Raw genomic sequence first — 19,010 nt, forward strand, 5'->3', positions numbered from 1 at the left:
CTTTAGTACAATTTTAATCTCTTTCAAGCACACGCAAGGCTACAACCAGACAGCAGTCGTGGCACAGACCGCCACACCCAAGTTCAAAGTTTGTTCATCACAAATTTCCATACTTTTTGACAGGCAAATTCATCAAGCAGACATTGAGCTTTCTGTGTTTTGGCTTGCAAGGATGTCACTAGCCTCATTTTGGCTCCTTAACCATCACCAGGCCAGGTCAACTGGCTGAATAGACTAGCTCCAAGCGAGCGAGCAGTAGGTTCCAGCACAACTGAGAGTTAGCATGCATTTTAGGAAATGCTTCCTTCAGTCTGAGCAGTGCTCCCCGCTATGCATAGAGGGAACTTTAAACTGGACACATGGGGGGAAATTGAGAAAATCCATTTTATACTTATTTATTTGTACGCTTCCTTTCCACAGTAAAACCATGCTCAAGGCAGCTTATGACATGAAAAAAAAATACAAAAGTAATCCTTAAGAATAAATAAAAACATCAAAAAGTACACAACCAAACTGACAATTTCCACATAAATCACAATAAGATCTAAAATAAAGATACACAAATAATAGCAGCAGCAGCAGCAATGCCCCCAACTAAAATCCCTACACAATAACCCAGTCTTAACAGTTTTGTTTTGTTCAGAGCCAGAGAGGGTGCCATTCATAAGTAGGAAACCAAGGAGAGGACTGTGTATAAAGAGAATAAAATGCATTATTATATGCATCATCATAACTGATACTTAAGGGAATTAAGAAAAGGTTTAAACTCCTAGCACACAGGCTCCCATATTGAAGCACATCCAAAGACCCTATAAAGCCTTCTGCCCTCCTTCGGGCACTGATAGACAAGGCACCCATCTCCCAGCATGCTGATCTCACATGAATTGCCATTCTATTCTTTTGTGCCACATGGGCTACCAATTAGGAGCTCACCCATTGCCCCTCACTGTATATTAAGAAAATAGCTGTCATGTTCTAAAATATGAGTACCATTTTCTTACCCTACATAATTAAAAAGAAGCCTGGCACTGGAGGAAGAGGCACACACTCTACCCAGAGACAAACTTGGATAATTATCAAACAGCTTAGCCTCCATAGCATTCTTAAGCCCAGACTTGTGGGTTATCACCTGAGAAGTCCCTTTTCATTTTCTCCATCTTTCTTCCATTTCCTGTACTAAAACATCATACCCATTTCTTGAGCGGCTGCAGGCAGTTTAGGGCAGAGTCTTTCAGTTTCTCAGTAGCTTGGTGGAGGATATTGGCTGCCACGTCAACTTTCCATAAAACTGTATAAAAATGAAACAAAAATAAACCAGAACTTAGCATGTTAGTCCAATCAACAATAAACTGTCTTATTCTCAAACATTGTCTCATGGCTAGAGTTTTTCAGTGGCTGTATTTCATGGGGAAATTCCACCTAAGAACGCCATCGCAACTCCAGTTGCTGTAAGCATTCCCTATATCTCTCCCAAGTTTCGGAAGAAACAGAAAAGGGGCATCTGCACTCTGCAGTTACACTGGCCTACCCAGGAAACACATGCAGTTCTCATGGCATAACTAATGGTGGGCTCCTCTTCATTATCATTACCTGCTTAGAATTCCATTACTCTTGCAAAAGACCTTCAGGAACCCAGCATACATGTCTTTTACTGACGGTTTCATCTACTTAATTCAGACAATTACACTTCTCCAAGCTTTTTGGAGCAGTATGCACAATCAGAAATCCAATCAACCATCAATTATTAGGGACAGGGGGTGGGGATTCAGAAAATACGGCCAGTGTAGTCTCCGGCTAGGGTTATAGTCTAAAGCAGGCATGTCCAACAGGTAGATCGTGATTTACCGGTAGATCACTGGACGTCCGTGGTAGATCACTGGCAGATCACTGGTTCCCCCCAAATAAGTTCAACAACTTTGGCTCCCCTAAAAAAAGCTCAACATTTTTGCCCTGCACCCCCCAAAATGTGGCTTTCTTCCTCCCTAAAAGAAGCTCAACAACTGTGACCTGAACCCCTAAAAAGGGGGTAGATCACCGCCAGTTTTTAACACTGTGAGTAGATCTCAGTCTCTTGGAAGTTGGCCACCCCTGGTCTAAAGTATCTGGCAAGCACCAGGTTTGGGAAGACTGCTCTGTACAGACCCTCATGCATGAGAAAGGAAGAAAAGCCCTGCTGGGTCAAACTAAATGCCCATCTAGTCCAGCATTCTGTTCCTCCAGCGGCCAACCAAAGTCCATGGGAAGACCATAAGCAGGACAAGACTACAGCAGCACTCTGCTCCAAAACAGGGACTCTAAGAGCTGTTCTGTGATGAACTGAGACAGTGTATAACTCAATAACCTATTTCTGTTTCAGTGGTAACCACAGGGCCGGCACATCCATGGGGCAGGTGAGGTAATCGGCTTTAGGCGGCATGAGCTACTGGGGCAGCAGATCCCGATGTCAATCTTTCTCCCCCCTTCTTCCTGATGTATATCTTTCCCTTGCCCCTTCTTTCCCTGACATGGAGGGAGAAGCCATTTTGGGGTCCACCCCAGGTGCCAAAATGTCTTGGGCCAGCTCCAGCTAGCCATGTTTACTAATATGCCCGCCACTTTTTTATCTCAAAGCAACAGACTCTGTGCTGGATAGAGGGGGTTACTCAAGTTCCCCTTTTCCAAAGTGAACACAAGGAGCAGAGCTCCAGAGCTTATCCTGTCCATCAGAACCCTGTATGTCTAATTTTAATAGGTTTATTTTTGGGTAGGATTCAGAAAGAGAAGGACATGGAATGTATCCGTTGCCTAAGAGCATTTTTAATTAGGCAACTTATAAATTGAATAAACAATAAGACTATCATGATCTCAACACAGCACAATAACAAATGAAGTGAGAACACTCTTAAGTACCTGATCATACATTTGAAGATCTGGCCAGCTAAGAAGTCTAGCATTGTCTCATATGCCCATGAAGTTCAGTGTAAGAGAAAGCTAAACATATATCCAAGAAGCGTTTTTCCAGGTGAATATTGGGGTTCTTGCCACCATGCAGCAGAAGTCTATGAGGCAAGAACCACTATCAAACTGGCAAGAGCAATTGGCAGATATCCAAAAGACAGGCAAGAAAACATTAGAACTGGATGAAACGAATTCTTTCTCGGCAAACAAGAGATTCAGAGGGTGGCAATATGAAAATGGACCTTTTCAGTGATGCACCCCCATTGTGGAACACTCTCCCTAAGGAGGCACACCTGACACCATCTTTATCTAGTCTCAGATGGCAGGCAAATATTTTTATTCCCCCCTCCTGCCTGGCTTTTTATTCCCACCTCTTCCTCCCCACCACCGCATAGTCCCTAAATATGTTCTGGGGTTCCCCCAACCCCCTAGATTTGAAGAGGGTACATGGGATACAAGAGGAGGGGAGGTCCCTCTGTGAAAACAGAAATCCTTGCCCCGGTGGGACACATTACAAAAATACTATTCTCTTTCCCCAATGCATATCATGGTGCCATTCCTGATTGCCCCCTCCACATGAGAATCTCCCATGTGCAATAGCTAATTATGTGAACAGCATCCCAAGATGTTTGGTCCAAAGACTATCTCAGAGTATGGATGCAAAGCAACCCCATTAGCACGGTGTTTTAGGTACTATTTGCCCATACTGCTTCAGTTGTGCTAATCTCAGAAAACAGATGGCAGACCTTCAGCCCTACAGATATTGCTGGTGTACCACTCGCATATGCCCCAGTCTTCACGGCCAATGGTCAGGGATGATGGGAGCTGTAATCCAACAACATCCAGAAGGAAACAGATTCCTCATCTGTGACATTTAGTTATTCTTGCTAAACTACATTTTAAACAGAAGGCAGGCCAAACTAATGGCACATACTGCTAAGAAAAGATAAATACAGGATATAAAGCAGAACTTATAAACCAATAGAGTTTATCATCAATTGCAATTCGGGGGTGCACCCAGATACTTTGGCTTCTTGCAGAGAACAGCACACATTATGTAGGACCACCGTAAGTTCCATGTGATAATCCAACATGTGTGAAAATTGTTGCATTTACACTGAGTGATTTACACATGTGGATGAAACACTGGGAAGTTCTCAAAGGTGTAGTGGAGCTTCCATTCCCTCCTCTCCTCTCCTCTCCTCTCCTCTCCTCTCCACCCACACCCACTCAAGTTAATTGAAGAGATTAAACCAGAAGGCAGAACTAATAAAGGCTGGCTGGGATGAAGGGCTGTCGAGGAACAGCTACTATAGAACTCTCCTGAGCAATCTGCAAAGATCACACAGGGGAGGGTCCTCCACTGAACTAATTGGCAATCCAGAGAACAAGCGCTAGCCGTAGACAGCCAAGACTAAAAGGAGGGGGCACAGCCCCAAGGGAATAGTTGCCAATGGAATCTGGGCTATAATTGAACTCAACCATAAGTCACAGTAATCATTAGATCATTCCCCTTACATGCACTAGTGCCATTTTTTAAAAAAAGTTGTTTTTCAGCAGCACAGATTTTCTTACTGTTCATTTCTCAAAGTCATCACCAAAGGCTTCACATCCATTAAACAGGTTATCTCCAAAACCGTGTCATTTTGTTGTCGCAGCAAGTACAAAAGAAACCATGGTCAGCTATGGAGGGGAAAAAAATATTCAAAATGAATGGATGAACATATCCAGCATTTTTAAGAAAAGAGAGAGAGAGAGATAATTTCAATAACACATTTTTATATAGCACTAGGCTTTCCCTGTTGTTTTTAAATAGTAGATAAATAGGTACCGCTACAGCAGGAAGGTATGGGACCCAGGTGGCGCTGTGGGTTAAACCACAGAGTCTAGGGCTTGCTGATCAGAAGGTCGGTGGTTCGAATCCCTGCAATGGGGTGAGCTCCCGTTGCTCGGTCCCAGCTCCTGCCCACCTAGCAGTTCGAAAGCACATCAAAGTACAAGTAGATAAATAGGGACCGCTCCGGCGGGAAGGTAAACAGCTTTTCCGTGCGCTGCTCTGGTTCGCCAGAATCAGCTTTGTCATGCTGGCCACATGACACAGAAGCTGTCTGCGGACAAACGCTGGCTCCCTCGGCCTATAGAGCGAGATAAGTGCCGCAACCCCAGAGTCGGGCACAACTGGGCCTGATGGCCAGGGCACCCCTTTACCATTACCTTTTACAGCAGGAAGGTAAACAGCATTTCCGTGTGCTGCTCTGGTTCGCCAGAAGCGGCTTTGTCATGCTGGCCACATGACCTGGAAGCTGTACGCTGGCTCCCTCGGTCAATAATGCGATATGAGCGCCGCAACCCCAGAGTCGGTCATGACTGGACCTAATGGTCAGGGGTCCCTTTACCTTTATCTATATTCCATGTATAACTGCCCTGTGAACCGCCCTAAGACCTCCAGGTATAGAGCAGTATATAAATTCAATAAATAATAATAATTTACAGAGTTCCATAAGCAAGCAGGCTCTGATCCAAAGTGTTTAGTCAACATTTACACAATGAGAGCGTGATATCTTAAAAATATTCGCAGGGAAACCAAAATGCTTGTTTACAAAGCTATTGTACTGCCAACTTTACTATACTGTATGCTTGTGAAACATGGACCACTTATAAACGCCATCTCCAACTCCTCGAAAGATTCCATCAATGGTGTCTCCGTTGGGTAGATGGGTGAACTAATATCAGTGTACTGGAATAAGCAAAGATCACCAGTGTTGAAGCAATGATTCTTCAACATCAACATCATTGGACTGGTCATGTTGTGCAGATGCCTGATGATCGTCTTCCAAAGCAACTACTCTATTCTGAACTTTAAAATGGAAAGCGTAATGCTGGTGGTCAACAAAAGAGGTTTAAAGACTGTCTCAAGGCAAATCTTTAAATAATAATAATAATAATAATAATAATAATAATAATAATATATTATTTATACCCCGCCCATCTGGCCGGGTTCCCCCAGCCACTCTGGGCGGCTTCCAAAAAAACAGAAATTCTAAAATACAGAAATCCATCAAACATTAAAAGCTTCCCTAAACAGGGCTGCCTTGAGATGCCTTCTAAAGGTCTGGTAATTGTTCTCTTTGACCTCTAGTGGGAGGGCATTCCACAGGGTGGGTGCCACTACCGAGAAGGTCCTCTGCCTGGTTCCCTGTAACTTGGCTTCTCGTAATGAGGGAACCGCCAGAAGGCCCTCGGAGCTGGACCTCAGTGTCCGGGCAGAACGATGGGGGTGGAGACGCTCCTTCAGGTATACCGGACCGAGGCCGTTTAGGGCTTTAAAGGTCAACAGCAACACTTTGAATTGTGCTCGGAAACTTACTGGGAGCCAATGTAGGTCTTTTAGGACCGGTGTTATGTGATCTCGGCGGCCGCTCCCAGTCACCAGTCTAGCTGCCGCATTCTGGATTAGTTGTAGTTTCCGGGTCACCTTCAAAGGTAGCCCCACGTAGAGCGCATTGCAGTAGTCCAAGCGAGAGATAACTAGAGCATGCACCACTCTGGAGAGACAGTCAGTGGGCAGGTAGGGACTCAGCCTGCGTACCAGATGGAGCTGATAAACAGCTGCCCTGGACACGGAGTTGACCTGTGCCTCCATGGACAGCTGTGAGTCTAAAATGACTCCCAGGCTGCGCACCTGGTCTTTCAGGGGCACAGTTACCCCATTCAGGACCAGAGAGTCCTCCACACCCGCCCGCCTCCTGTCCCCCACAAACAGTACTTCTGTCTTGTCAGGATTCAATCTCAATCTGTTAGCCGCCATCCATCCTCCAACCGCCTCCAAGCACTCACACAGGACCTTCACCGCCTTCACTGGTTCTGATTTAAAAGAGAGGTAGAGCTGGGTATCATCAGCATACTGATGGACACCCAGCCCAAACCCCCTGATGATCTCTCCCAGCGGCTGCATATAGATGTTAAAAAGCATGGGGGAGAGGACAGAACCCTGAGGCACCCCACAAGTGAGAGCCCAGGGGTCTGAACACTCATCCCCCACCACCACTTTCTGAACACGGCCCAGGAGGAAGGAGCGGAACCACTGCATGACAGTGCCCCCAGCTCCCAAGCCCTCTAGACGGTCCAGAAGGATGTTATGGTCGATGGTGTCAAAAGCCGCTGAGAGATCCAGCAGAACAAGGAAACAGATGACAACTGAGAAATACTGGCCTGTGAGTGCTCCAGTTGGAGAACAGCCTTTACCAAAGGTGTCACGGGCTTTGAAGAAACTCGATCTCGGGACGCAAGGGAGAAATGTGCTAAGAGGAAGGCACGCTTGGCAAATCCACACCGTGATCAACTCCCGCCCGGAAACCAATGTCCCCACTGTGGAAGGGCGTGTGGATCCAGAATTGGCCTCCACAGTCACTTACGGACCCATTGTTAAAACTGTGTTTATGGAAGACAATCTTACTCGGCTACGAGTGATCGCCAAAGAAGATCTTAAAAAGTGCCACTAAAAATTATTCAAGTGTTGCCGAAATGCGGCAGGGGGCAGGGGAGGCCTCTGAGGAATCTTGTCAAAAGCTATTGCATCGAGTTCTTTTTTTCCATAAAAGGGGAGATGATATAATGAGTCCTAGCCCAACAGTCACAAACAGCAAGCTGTACTATTAAGCAATGATGGGCAATGGAAGATCAGACAACAGGCTTCCTATTATGTCAGCAAAATCTCCACACATTTTACTGTAGACCTTGACAGGTTGATAATAGCCATCTGCAATGTCAGATTGACTTTGAATGACCTCATCAGAACTACATAACCACCTTTGTATCTTACAAAGTCGTTCCACATGCTTGAGCAAATTACTTCTATAACTGAATATGGCTTTATCCTGCCACATGGGTACATACTAGCTATTTTGGGTTGCACCCTAGTCCCACTGGAGTCAGAACTAACTTTTCACATTGATTACAAGAGGGTGTACGTGCAACAAGTTTGGCTCCAATCAGTTTTTCCATTTTAAATGAGTCTTCTGCAGAAATACCATATTCACACACACACACACACACCAAAACATCCAGGGAGTTTCAGATGCACATGAGCACAGTTACGACTTTACCACTGAATTTTAACATGCACAATAAATTGCATGACGTGTAGGAACGTCACAATGAAGAACACAGTTTTTTATCTCTTCAGTTCCATCCTTGGAGTTTTCTCCAGAGGCTACAAAGCATTATAAACTGCTACAATAAAGATGAACTGGAAACTCATGACAGCAGCTTCCTGTGCACAAAAGCTTGTAGAAATTCAACAAAACTCGAGTTTTAAAGTCAGTGGAAACTGCAACCAAGATGTCTGCTGCCTTAGGTGCAGTGAAATAAGGTATTCTATCACCAGTGTTGAATAGTCAACCACTAGCCCAACTGGATTCTAAACGTAGGAGACAGGCCCCTCCCACAGCAAAATATACTGGGCCAGCCATTGGGGGGGGGGTGGAGTGGCTCTTTGGGGTAAGAATTGTCTTATCATCTGCATCTGCTTCAACAGTTTCTATAAATGCATTCTTTCCTAGGTGAGGCCAGGATGGAGACATTAATGTTGTACACCTTATAATCAACTTGTGTGGTGCTGTGTGACAATGGCAAACAGCAGATTATAGTGGATAAGCAGGCCTCAAGTTGTTGCACCTTCTCTCCCAGCGAGGCAACCAGCTTGCACTTGCTGCAGGTGTAGTTCCACACATTCTCAGGCAGGAAGACAAACGTGGCACAGGTGTTGCAGAACACCGCAGCAGCTCCTTTGCCATCCATGTCTCATGGGTCTACGTATACTGTGAGAGAACACTCCAGGCCTCTCCCTCAAACTCTCCCGCTAACCACCCTCGCGAATGCGAGTTCACAAGCTCCCAGAGACTGCAAACAGCTAAGCAGAACTGCTGGTGGCTGCTAACCCCTTCCCCAACTCACTTCCTCCTTTAGACTCAGCAGTAGCCACTCGCTCTCAAACCATGTGCTCAGACATGGGCACACCCACAGAAATACAAACCCATAAGCAAGCCTCAGGTCAGACAAGTGACTAGCCTTAATTCAAAAGACACAAGCTCGCTCTCTAGTCTCTTCCAACAATCCTTCGCAAAAGTCTGTTTGCAAGTCTCGGTCACAAGCTCCGAAATACGGCAAACAGCTAAGGAGAACTGCATAGAACTCTGCATAGAACTTCAGATTCCTCTTTCTTCTTGTCACATTCCTCCAACTTACCTGCTGAACAATGTGGACTTTCAACAAGCCATGGGTGCATTCCAAGCGAGTAACAATTTCCTTTGACTCCTGGGGCGGTGGCATTGAGTGAGCTATTTTTTCACACTCTTGTACTCCTCTGCACTGCAAGACTGTTCTTCGAAAGAGCGCTAGGAATTAACCTGTTATGGCAATGTTCCTCAATGTTGATGTGGGATTAGCTGGTGTTGTGGGGAAAGAGGAGAGGGTGGGCTTTTGTGTAGTGGTATTTGGTAGCATGTGGAAAAGAAATTATAGTCTCTCTGACCTTTGCAGCAAAGCTCTCCATGAGTCAATAAGCTTATTTTGGATTCTATCCAATCATGCCCCCTGCACCACCATCTAAACAATGGATGAGTCCTATCCCACAAACTCATCCAGCTTTATTTACCTTCTAGCCTGATGCAGTTATTTTGTGACAGATATTGCCCTAACATCAAGTTCAGAATTTTTGTTTAAGTCAACACTGCTACTGTTTCCTTCTGTGTAAAAAACTGGTTACTGAGACACAAGTTAGGATTTCTTCTAAGCATATAAACATTTTGTACAAGAAAAACAAACACAAAATCCTGTGTTTGAAAATGAACTCACTTCAGTGAACCAGAACAGTGTAAATGCATTGCTTCACTGCCTTATTTGAAGAAAGTATTCATAACAATGACAAGGGATACCAGAGCTGCAGTAGAAATTCCAGTCAAAAGTTAGTCAAACATGTTTATTTACAGATATCAGTAGAGAATAATTTAAAAGAGATGGATTCTTGCATCTTTGCAGCTCTTCAGTCCCATACATACATGACAGCAACTTTAGCCATGAGCATAATGACAAGCACAGTTCTAGAGCTCAGATTTCAGACAGGATGCTGCTGTTTCATGTCCAAATGTCCCAAACTCAGTTGCACGCAAGTATGAAACTAATTTCCAACACAATCCACAATTTGGAGCACACCATGATGGCGGCTGAGCCACTAACAATGAACATACATGGATTTTACTAGATGCACTTAAAACATTAGGGCTGTTCCGAACAGTATGGAAGTGTTTTTACAGCAAATTCACTGCAGGAATAGACACATGTCTATGGGAATATAGTAAACAAGCATCCAGAAGCAGTAGCTGGGTGGGTTTTATAGTTATAGACACACATATCCCATTGAAATGACAGTGTTCACTGCTGGGATATACAATTCGTATGCTGTAAAAATCTTTCAGACCTTTGTGGAATGGTACCCTAAGCATCTTTCTTTTATTTTAAAAAAAATGTTAAAAAGCAAATCACATTATTACACATGGACATTATTTAGAACAGCTATGCCTAGCTTAGTAGTCAAACACAGCTATGCAGTTCTGACAATTGTCCTAACGTATCACAGGACAGTTAAAATTCTTTTGTCAGACATACTTCCCAATACCTGGGGCACTGACAGGTCTTGGGGGCACTGTGGGAAGGCTTCAGTCCACCCATGGATAACATATTCAGAACTGAAAAGCTAGGCACTCAACACTCCTTTGGTGTGAAGTTTATGCAGAATAAAAAAATTCCTTCAGTAGCACCTTAAAGACCAACTAAGTTTTTATTTTGGTATGAGCTTTCGTGTGCATGCACACTTCTTCAGATACTTCTTCAGAATACTTCAGATACTTCAGATACTTCAGATACTTCTTCAGAAGTGTGTGCATGCACACTTCTTCAGACACTTCTTCAGATACAGTGAAAATGTACTGTATGAAAATGTTCACTGTATCTGAAGAAGTGTGCATGCACACGAAAGCTCATACCAAAATAAAAACTTAGTTGGTCTTTAAGGTGCTACTGAAGGAATTTTTTTATTTTACTTCGATCCAGACCAACACGGCTACCTACCTGTAACCAGATTTATGCAGAATGTTACATTAGTGATTGCCAGATCTAAGATGGGGAAAAAATCAGCCAGATCAGCCAAAGAATAGGAAGTAGTTAATCAGAAACACATTTCGAACACTGTAATACCAATCAAGCAAAATGTAGTACATCACAATTCAGTCCTCCCTGACTGGGAAAAAACTACTTGGAAGTAGAACCCAAAATATTTTCCTCAGCTACTTGAGTTTTCTGGCTTTGTGTGATAATTATTCAGTAACAAATTATTCGCAGAAACAACACAATGCCCAAACCTAGGAGAACAGCAATTCTAGGCATTGCAAGCAGTGTCCTCCTCTGCTGATGCATCTAACTAGCAACCCATAACTTTCCTTCACAAACACGCACAATGCTATAAGAGCAGGTTCCATTCACTCCTGAATATTGTAATGTTTCCCAGGTAATGAAATGGGCAAGCAAATAAAATGTGAATGGGCAAGTGGGTGTTCACAAGTATCTCAGGTGAGAATATCAACAGAAGGCAACCCAGAAGTGGAGAAATTACAGTCCTGGAATGATAGTTTGAAGTAACTCCACAGTATCTTGCAACTTTCATCCAAAAATAGAATCCTCGTTTAAAGACTCTCCGATTAAGATGAAGCAGGGGAAACTGCTGAGAACGGAAAGCGCAAAGGGGGCTGCACTTTGCTGAAAGATCCGTTATCCCAGCAGAACATTCTGTAACAATGAATGAGTTGCTAAAGGGTAAGCAGAGATGGCCGAAAACAGAGCAGAACACAGAATGAATTTCCCCTTATTGCAGTTCCAAGTGCTACTTTCACCCCATCCAGGCTGTGCCTGGCAATGCGTTAAAATTTCATTCCAATTCATACCATTTTCCCAGCAGTTGCCTTTGCTACCTCCCAGGTTCAGGCAATTTTTCCTAGCCATTTTTCCAGGTCTTCAATATCAGCACTACCCTCCTCTCCCTTGCCTCCTCTGGCACTGCATTCAATAAATTCCACTTTCATGGGCAGTTGGGAGAAGTCAAATTCCTTGCCCTTCTTCCCAAGCTGAGAGGCAGATCCAGAGCCTGTGCTTTCCAATGTGCTTGGGGCAGCTGAGAGGGTCACTCGTAAGGTATTGCTGTTGGAGAAGAGAGAATTAACTTTAGAAGAAGAAGAAAAACAGACTGTGAAAGCGCAACCCACTGATTTAGAGATATCCACTTTAAACTGGCAACGACAACATTCCTATTTCTGGAGGTGCTCTATTTTATCACACTGAATAATGTGATAATATAGTTTGTATTTTTTATACCATTCAGTTTCTAAAGTGCAAACCATATGCAGTGAATTGGTAAAGAAGGGGGAGATACAGCAGGATTGGGGGAAACTGGCCTGTGGGACTGGGAGAACTCTTTTTTCTCTCTGTGTAATGCCCTACACCCTTTTAAGAGGTAGAATCCCAGTCAGTTAAAGATGAAAATGTATTTTCAGGATCGCATTTAAAATTGACCAACCCAAGTTATATTACTGCCACCTGCTGGACACAGGAGAAGAACTGGCAATTCATCTGTTAACTGACTAAAAATTATTAGTGAGATTTCTGAATCATGGCAATATTTCAAAAAAATGTGATACACGTGAACTGATTTGATTAAACTGATTTCTACGTCACCGTCCAGCAATTCCCTCTCCCCCCGCCCCCACTTCAGGCATCTGAACAGTTTGGAAACTATGGTCAGAACTGTCCTTAGTATACATTTCATTTCTCATGGCGAATTATTGGCTCTGTGTTCCTTTCAGTCATCCTTTTGCAATAAACTATGACGCATATGGAGATAATAAGTATGAGATGTCACATCAGATGCAGGCAAGAATTCTGGACAATACATCATACACATGAATGAGATTTGACAAACCAACCATTTCAACTTACAGTTCTCTCTCCAGCTGTTGCTGTATGAGTTTGGAAGATTTTGCCATTGTAACATCTAAGGAAGGAAGGAAGGAAAACCTTGGGTTATTTGGCACTAAATATTTCACCTACAAAAGGAGCCTGCAATTTTGCCACAGGGTTTTTGTTGTTGTTGGGTTTTTGCTATTGGGAATTCCTAAGCGTATTGTACAAAGGCCTCATTGGCAGTTATATAAAGGGAAACCAACAGAGTGAGAGACAACTGAAGGCTCCAAGGAAAAGACTGGAACTACCTTTTTTAAAATCCTTGTCAGCAAAATGTCACTGAAAGCGAGCAGGTAAAGCAAGAAAACACATGGCAGTAAAACTATCATGCACTCTCACAATCCATTCTTTTTCCTTAATTTGAGAGCAGTCACACCCCATATTCATAAAATTACAAGTTGATGCCACAGTTCAGTTCTTTAGGTAGAATTCAAAACTGCACTAATTTGATAGTTCTACAGAAATATATAATAAAATATTTAAATTAAATTAAAACCCTAATGAATTAAAACTCTTGATGACAGGCATCAAGAACCAGCAAAAGCCAAGGCAAATCAAAAGGTTTCAGATTATGCTGAAACTGTAATAGCATTGGTACCATGGCTTATTTTGGGGAAGAGACCATTCCAGAATATGGGCACCAGCACAAAGGCTCTCTTCCTGGTTATTGCCAGATGGAAAGCTGTAGGTGATGGCACAGTCAGGCTGGCCTCTGAAGGTGAGGAATATGAAATGATAAGACTACTTTATAGACAGACTATGAAATGGTCACCTCCTATCACAGTTACAATCAATTGAACAAATATAAATGCTATATTACAACAGGGATTGGGAATAGTAAAATTAAAAGGATGCCTCTGCTGGGTGATTACAGGCTGTACAGTTTTTTATAGCACAGCCTGGTTATTTATCCAATGTAATGTACAAAGGGTTCATTTGTATGGCATATAGAAGAAACATGTACAGATACTCCATGTCTTATGCAAGAAAAAGGACATGGTAAAATGCCAATTTGCTGTAAAAATCTACCAACAGTCATCATTTTGATTCCAAATAGACATGCACTACCTTGCTTGTTGCAGGCTATTAGCAGGGGAGGTGCATTTTTCAGCACTACGTTGTCAATCAGGAGCTGGTACAGGAATTCAGCCACATCTTTCATCTCCCGCTGGAATGCTACACTATCTACAACAAATACAATTGCCCTGCGGAATAAAGAGAGTACACCATGCATGGTCTCGTATGGCATAGTTCTGCAGCTAGCAGCATCGGTGAACAGATAGCCTCCATGGAACGTTTAACTGCATGCAAGCAGCCCTGAAATTCTGCTCCGAGCACAAGCTTTGATACTGTCTATACTGCGATGAAAGATTCAAAATTACTTCAAGGGCTGCTTTTACATTATTGCTAACTCACAAGGGCCACACTAGCACATTATCCATGGGAAAACAATTGAGTTACAATTTTCATTCAGTGTATTCTTTAACAATTTCCTGAAAGCACCAATTTCTCTACACCAGGGGTCTGCAACCTTTTCCAGCCATGGGCCGGTCCACTGTCCCTCAGACCATGTGGTGGGCCAGACTATTTTTTTTGGGGGGGGGAGGAAATGAACAAATTCCTATGCCCCACAAATAACCCAGAGATGCATTTTAAATAAATAAAAGCACACATTCTACTCATGTAAAAACATGCAGATTCCCGGACCATCCATGGGCTGGATTGAGAAGGCGATTGGGCCGCATCCAGCCCCTGGGCCTTAGGTTGCCTACCCCTGCTCTACACCATTGCAGGCCTCTCTGAGTAGTTTCCCATACAATATATCAAAGTCATTTCACAATAAATCTTCACTCTCTGCACCACATCTGTAGCCCCCCATCTTTGCTGCTTCTTTATTTTACCCTCTTTGCCCCATCTCAGTTCGTGTCCTTTCTTTCTAAATTTTGTTTTTATTTTTGCTGTTTGTCCCCTACCCAATTCTATGTCTACACGTTCTCACCAACTTTAGCAGAAAGAGAATACACAGATGTTACACTCTCAGCAGTTCACCCAAATAGTCTCCAGCACCTGCAGACTTTTTGACTAGCTAGACTTGAAAAACTGACCCCAATGCTACCATGCACCTAAATACAGGTTGTGGAAGAACAGTGGAGATGTAGCGACTCAAGTATTCTCCCCCAATCCATAGGTGCCTAGGTTTAATTACAGCAACTGCATACAGCACACCACCATCAAAGCTATTTTTGGCTACAACCTGAATGCACAAACATCCATTCCTCCAATACTTACCTAGCTGCAGCCTTGAACCTATCCAAGAACTGAAGGCGCAAGCTCTCATGGCCTGGAAGGTCAATCAATGTCACATTTGTTCTCTGTAGGAGAAGCAGTAAATATTTTGATGAACATTAAATGAGGCAGACATGATTCTTTTAGCCTGAGGGTCACAATCAGTCTACTCTATTCTGCTTAGATCCATATGCTCTTACTTGTGTTTAAATCATTATCAATCTCTATTTGTTCCAACTATTTAATGCACCATTTTCATATATTTAGTCTTTCACATAAATATTATAAACTGATTTAATTTTGTATTCAAGATGTTGTTGGATTACAACTCACACTAACCCCAGCAAGCATGGCCAGAGTTGCAGTCTAACAACATATGGATGGCACCATACTGGCTTCTTCTACTTTATAGACACAAATTGCCAGTATTGAAATACAGAAATTAGTTTTACATCTGCCTCTCTTCTATCAATGAACTAAAGGCAACATACATATCGGTAGCATTTCCACCATGGCACAGACCAACTCAGCTTTAGAAAGGTTGTACCCTGATGACTTTATATGCATTTCAAAATAATCTAGGAACATTAAAGAACACAAAACATTACATCTTCTTACCTTGTCATTATTTACTCTGTACAAGGCAGAGCTATCAGTTATAGAAGTCTGTGTATTTCGGAAATTGCCTGTTAATAGCTAAGAAAAATAAAAGAAAGTGAAATATTCACTAATTAAAATATTCATCTAATTAAAATGATTTTGCTATAGTCTACACAGCAGAAAGTTGGAAAGAGCAATTTTTATTTCAAAAAACAGTCCCTTGAATCTTAATCTAGCCACTTAATTCAACAAAACTAATCTGAACCAGAATATATCTGTAGATACCCTGATAGCACCTTTGACAAAACATTTTTTTACAAATATATCTGCATCTCATATATGCTGCCTACGACTGAGCTATATTAACAACAAATTTAACAGTGCAAGTTGATACTCCATGCTTCTACTTTATCTTACAAAATGAAGTGCCAAAAAACTTAATCAGAAACTGTCCAAAAGAAACTGAAACAGGAATTCACATACCCTAACAAACAGAAGCGTTTTCCCTGAGTCACACAGACCCACCAGAAGCACTGCTCTCCGACTGCTCTTTCTGGTCCGCACAAATATCCAAATCACTAGAAAGAAGGATAAAACTTAGAGGGGTGTATTTAGGCTTATACCCAAGGCAACTCAATTTTGCCAACATTAAAACAAGGCATTTCATGCATGCATCCTTTAATTAAGTCTAACACTGCTTTAAGTATCTGACACAGGAAATTCATTTCTCAGAGCAGCCAAACACATTTAAACATGCACACACAAATAAAATTACACATCATACTAAAGTTTGCTTTTATCTATTTCTACCATCTTTCTTTGTAGCTGCCCAACTTATAAGTCCCATTTCGTTCAATGGGGCATACTGTCTGGTCACTGTGTTTACACTACAACCTTAGTAGTATATAGTAAAGATTCACCTGATTTGTCATGACAGAAAACATGGGCAAATTCATTATCGTCTGATTTATAAAGGATGTGATTTCAGGCATAGCACATTAAAGATGAGCACAACACATGTGCCCTGGTTGGGACCAGCTGAAGGGGAGCTGAAGGGGAGAGGGACTACAACTACAATCCAACCCCCCATTGCACCAGGCTTGAGGCGCCTTGAATTTTGCAGAGGTATTTCTCTACCCAGCCTTACTGGCCTCTAAGTGGAGGATGATACCAGGGCCACTCTGCTGCCACAGAATTCACAGTTATCCTACCATAAGCCAGCTTGAGATCTACTGGATCCCCTACTGGCCCCACAGCTGTCACTCATTGACATCAGGCCTGATTGCTGTCCCAGCTCCAGGCTGGTGCCCAGCTGGTGTTTGAATTGCCCTGTTTAACTTACTTATTGTAACCATTTGTATTAAACTTTCAACCAGTATAAGCCCTGAGACAACTTACAACATTTTATAAAAGCCACACACACACTCCTGCCCAACTCCTCCTTCTCTATCTGGCATGGCAAGAAAGGGCAAGCTAACAATCCCCGTTTGAAACTTGCCTCTGCTATGAACCCGCCCTGGGGGCTTATGCAAGTCACGGCCCACCTGTCTCACACATCTTCAGCCCCACTTTAGCAACATGAGGATAATAATAATACTATCCTCATGTTGCTAAAGTAAGGCCTACAGGAACGCAATGCCCGTAGAGCCATTAGAACACTCTAAAACACTCCAGAAATACCAACTAATAATAACTGTGACACTAAATGTTACAACTCCAGTCCAGACTTTTAAATTTCGGTTCTATAACATGCAAATGAACTGCAGTTCTTTGAAAGAAGAACCACTGCATTCTGTGTCAAGAGTCTTCTTACTGAGCAGGCGCAATTCCTACGAAAGACGACGACCTCGGATCCCTAAGAGAAGCTCGGTGTCTTTAAGAACTGCAGGGCAGGCAGCTCCTCAGCAGGCGCCTTTTCCCAGCGTGAAGCTGCAGCGATGCGGAAAGCTACACCTGACTAACTTCTGCCTGCCACGTGGCTCTTAAAGGCACAGAGCCTGACTGGAAGGCTGGCTGGCTGGCGGGGCGGTGGTGTGAGCTCTTTCCCCCGCAGGCAGTGGCGCTCGCCTCCCCTGCCACCTAAAGGAGGCCGGCACTCACGGAGACACGAGGCGAGGAGCACGAGCAGGGCCACGCCCACCGAGACGAGCAGCTGGGCCCTCGCCAAGTCCTGGGGCGGCAGCGGAGCATCCTGAGGAGAAGGCGACCCTTCACGCGCGGCTGTCACCTCCACCGCGTCCATCTCGAACCGCTTTCGCTTCCCACGGAGCTACGCGCGACGCGACGCAGCGGCGACGACGTGTCCTTCCCGGGACTCGTCTCCTTCCGGCCACCGCGCGCAGCTACTGCTGGGACGCGCGCTTCCGTAGCCCAGGTGCTTCATGGGAGTTGTAGTTTGTCCGTCCCTCCCACACACACTACCGTAACACGGTTCGTTCTATGTACTGTATAGGCGAAAGGAAGAGGGGAGCGTTTTGGTGGCGGAAGGCGGGTCCGTATACCCCCAAAAGGATATCGTTGCACGTTAAGCAGCAGTGCCGGATTATAAACTAAACAAGCTATAGTTTTGGGCCCCACTCTCTTGGGGGCCCCAAAAAAAATTAAAGGGGAAAAGCCTGGATGTACATTTCCAAAATATAAGATATAAAACGAATAAAATAAAACCTACATACAGCAACAGTGTGTTGTGTTGTTGTGTTGTGTTGTGTTGTGTTGTGTTGTGTTGTGTTGTGTTGGCTCCTGTGGTGTAAGTAATGGGCCCCAGCCTGCTAGCCTGCTCCGTAAAATATCACTGGTTTGCTCATTTCTATATATAGGGTGCCTGCATTCTGCATGGACTGGTTGCATGGCAACATGTGCAAGTGACTTTAGATATCTATTAGGTCCATAAATTACCACATAGCATATATTCAACACAAAAAACAGTGACAATTTGGTGTTGACAAAGGACAGCTGGACATAAAAAGGTCCCCATTCCTTCAGTAGCTTAGGGCCTCACCAAACCTAAATCCAGCCCTGGTTAAGCGCCATCGACGTTATTGTAAGCATGAGCTTTAGGGGGCTGGACAACAGGACTCACTTATCCTTAGTGGGCAGGTGTAAAGCCAGCAAAAAGCATG

The 19,010-nt window shown here is 43.6% G+C and overlaps 1 protein-coding gene and 1 long non-coding RNA gene across 3 annotated transcripts; both read right to left on the bottom strand.

Annotated features, from left to right (window-relative positions):
• On the bottom strand, positions 1-9,383 carry LOC148685703 (uncharacterized). The gene is made up of 3 exons (XR_015950262.1): positions 9,184-9,383; positions 4,513-4,620; positions 1-1,288 (listed from the first exon to the last, which is right to left on the bottom strand). It is a non-coding gene; the product is annotated as an uncharacterized LOC148685703 (long non-coding RNA).
• A 519-nt stretch (positions 9,384-9,902) lies between these two features.
• On the bottom strand, positions 9,903-18,217 carry SRPRB (SRP receptor subunit beta). Of its 2 annotated transcripts, none has more exons than XM_035134086.3 (7): positions 17,992-18,217; positions 16,375-16,469; positions 15,910-15,987; positions 15,295-15,377; positions 14,074-14,210; positions 12,982-13,036; positions 9,903-12,186 (listed from the first exon to the last, which is right to left on the bottom strand). In XM_035134086.3, the coding sequence occupies exons 1-7, from the start codon at positions 18,131-18,133 to the stop codon at positions 11,970-11,972; spliced, it is 807 nt and encodes a 268-aa protein (XP_034989977.1). In that variant the 5' UTR covers positions 18,134-18,217; the 3' UTR covers positions 9,903-11,969. The 2 variants fall into 2 exon arrangements, with proteins under 2 accessions (XP_034989977.1, XP_034989978.1); XM_035134087.3 differs by having other exon boundaries at positions 17,705-18,213.
• Positions 18,218-19,010: the final 793 nt, after the last annotated feature.

Source organism: Zootoca vivipara, chromosome 5 (assembly GCF_965207765.1).
Source record: "Zootoca vivipara chromosome 5, rZooViv2.hap1.1, whole genome shotgun sequence".
Taxonomy (NCBI): Eukaryota; Metazoa; Chordata; class Lepidosauria; order Squamata; family Lacertidae; genus Zootoca; species Zootoca vivipara.

Excerpts from the sequence above, each read along its gene's own strand:
- SRPRB (XM_035134086.3), bottom strand. The coding sequence starts at position 18,133 with ATGGACGCGGTGGAGGTGACAGCCGCGCGTGAAGGGTCGCCTTCTCCT. Across the intron at positions 15,988-16,374 it reads AAACGCTTCTGTTTGTTAGG|CTATTAACAGGCAATTTCCG; the intron begins GTATGTGAATTC and ends TATTTTTCTTAG. Across the intron at positions 15,378-15,909 it reads ACAGAGTAAATAATGACAAG|AGAACAAATGTGACATTGAT; the intron begins GTAAGAAGATGT and ends CTTCTCCTACAG.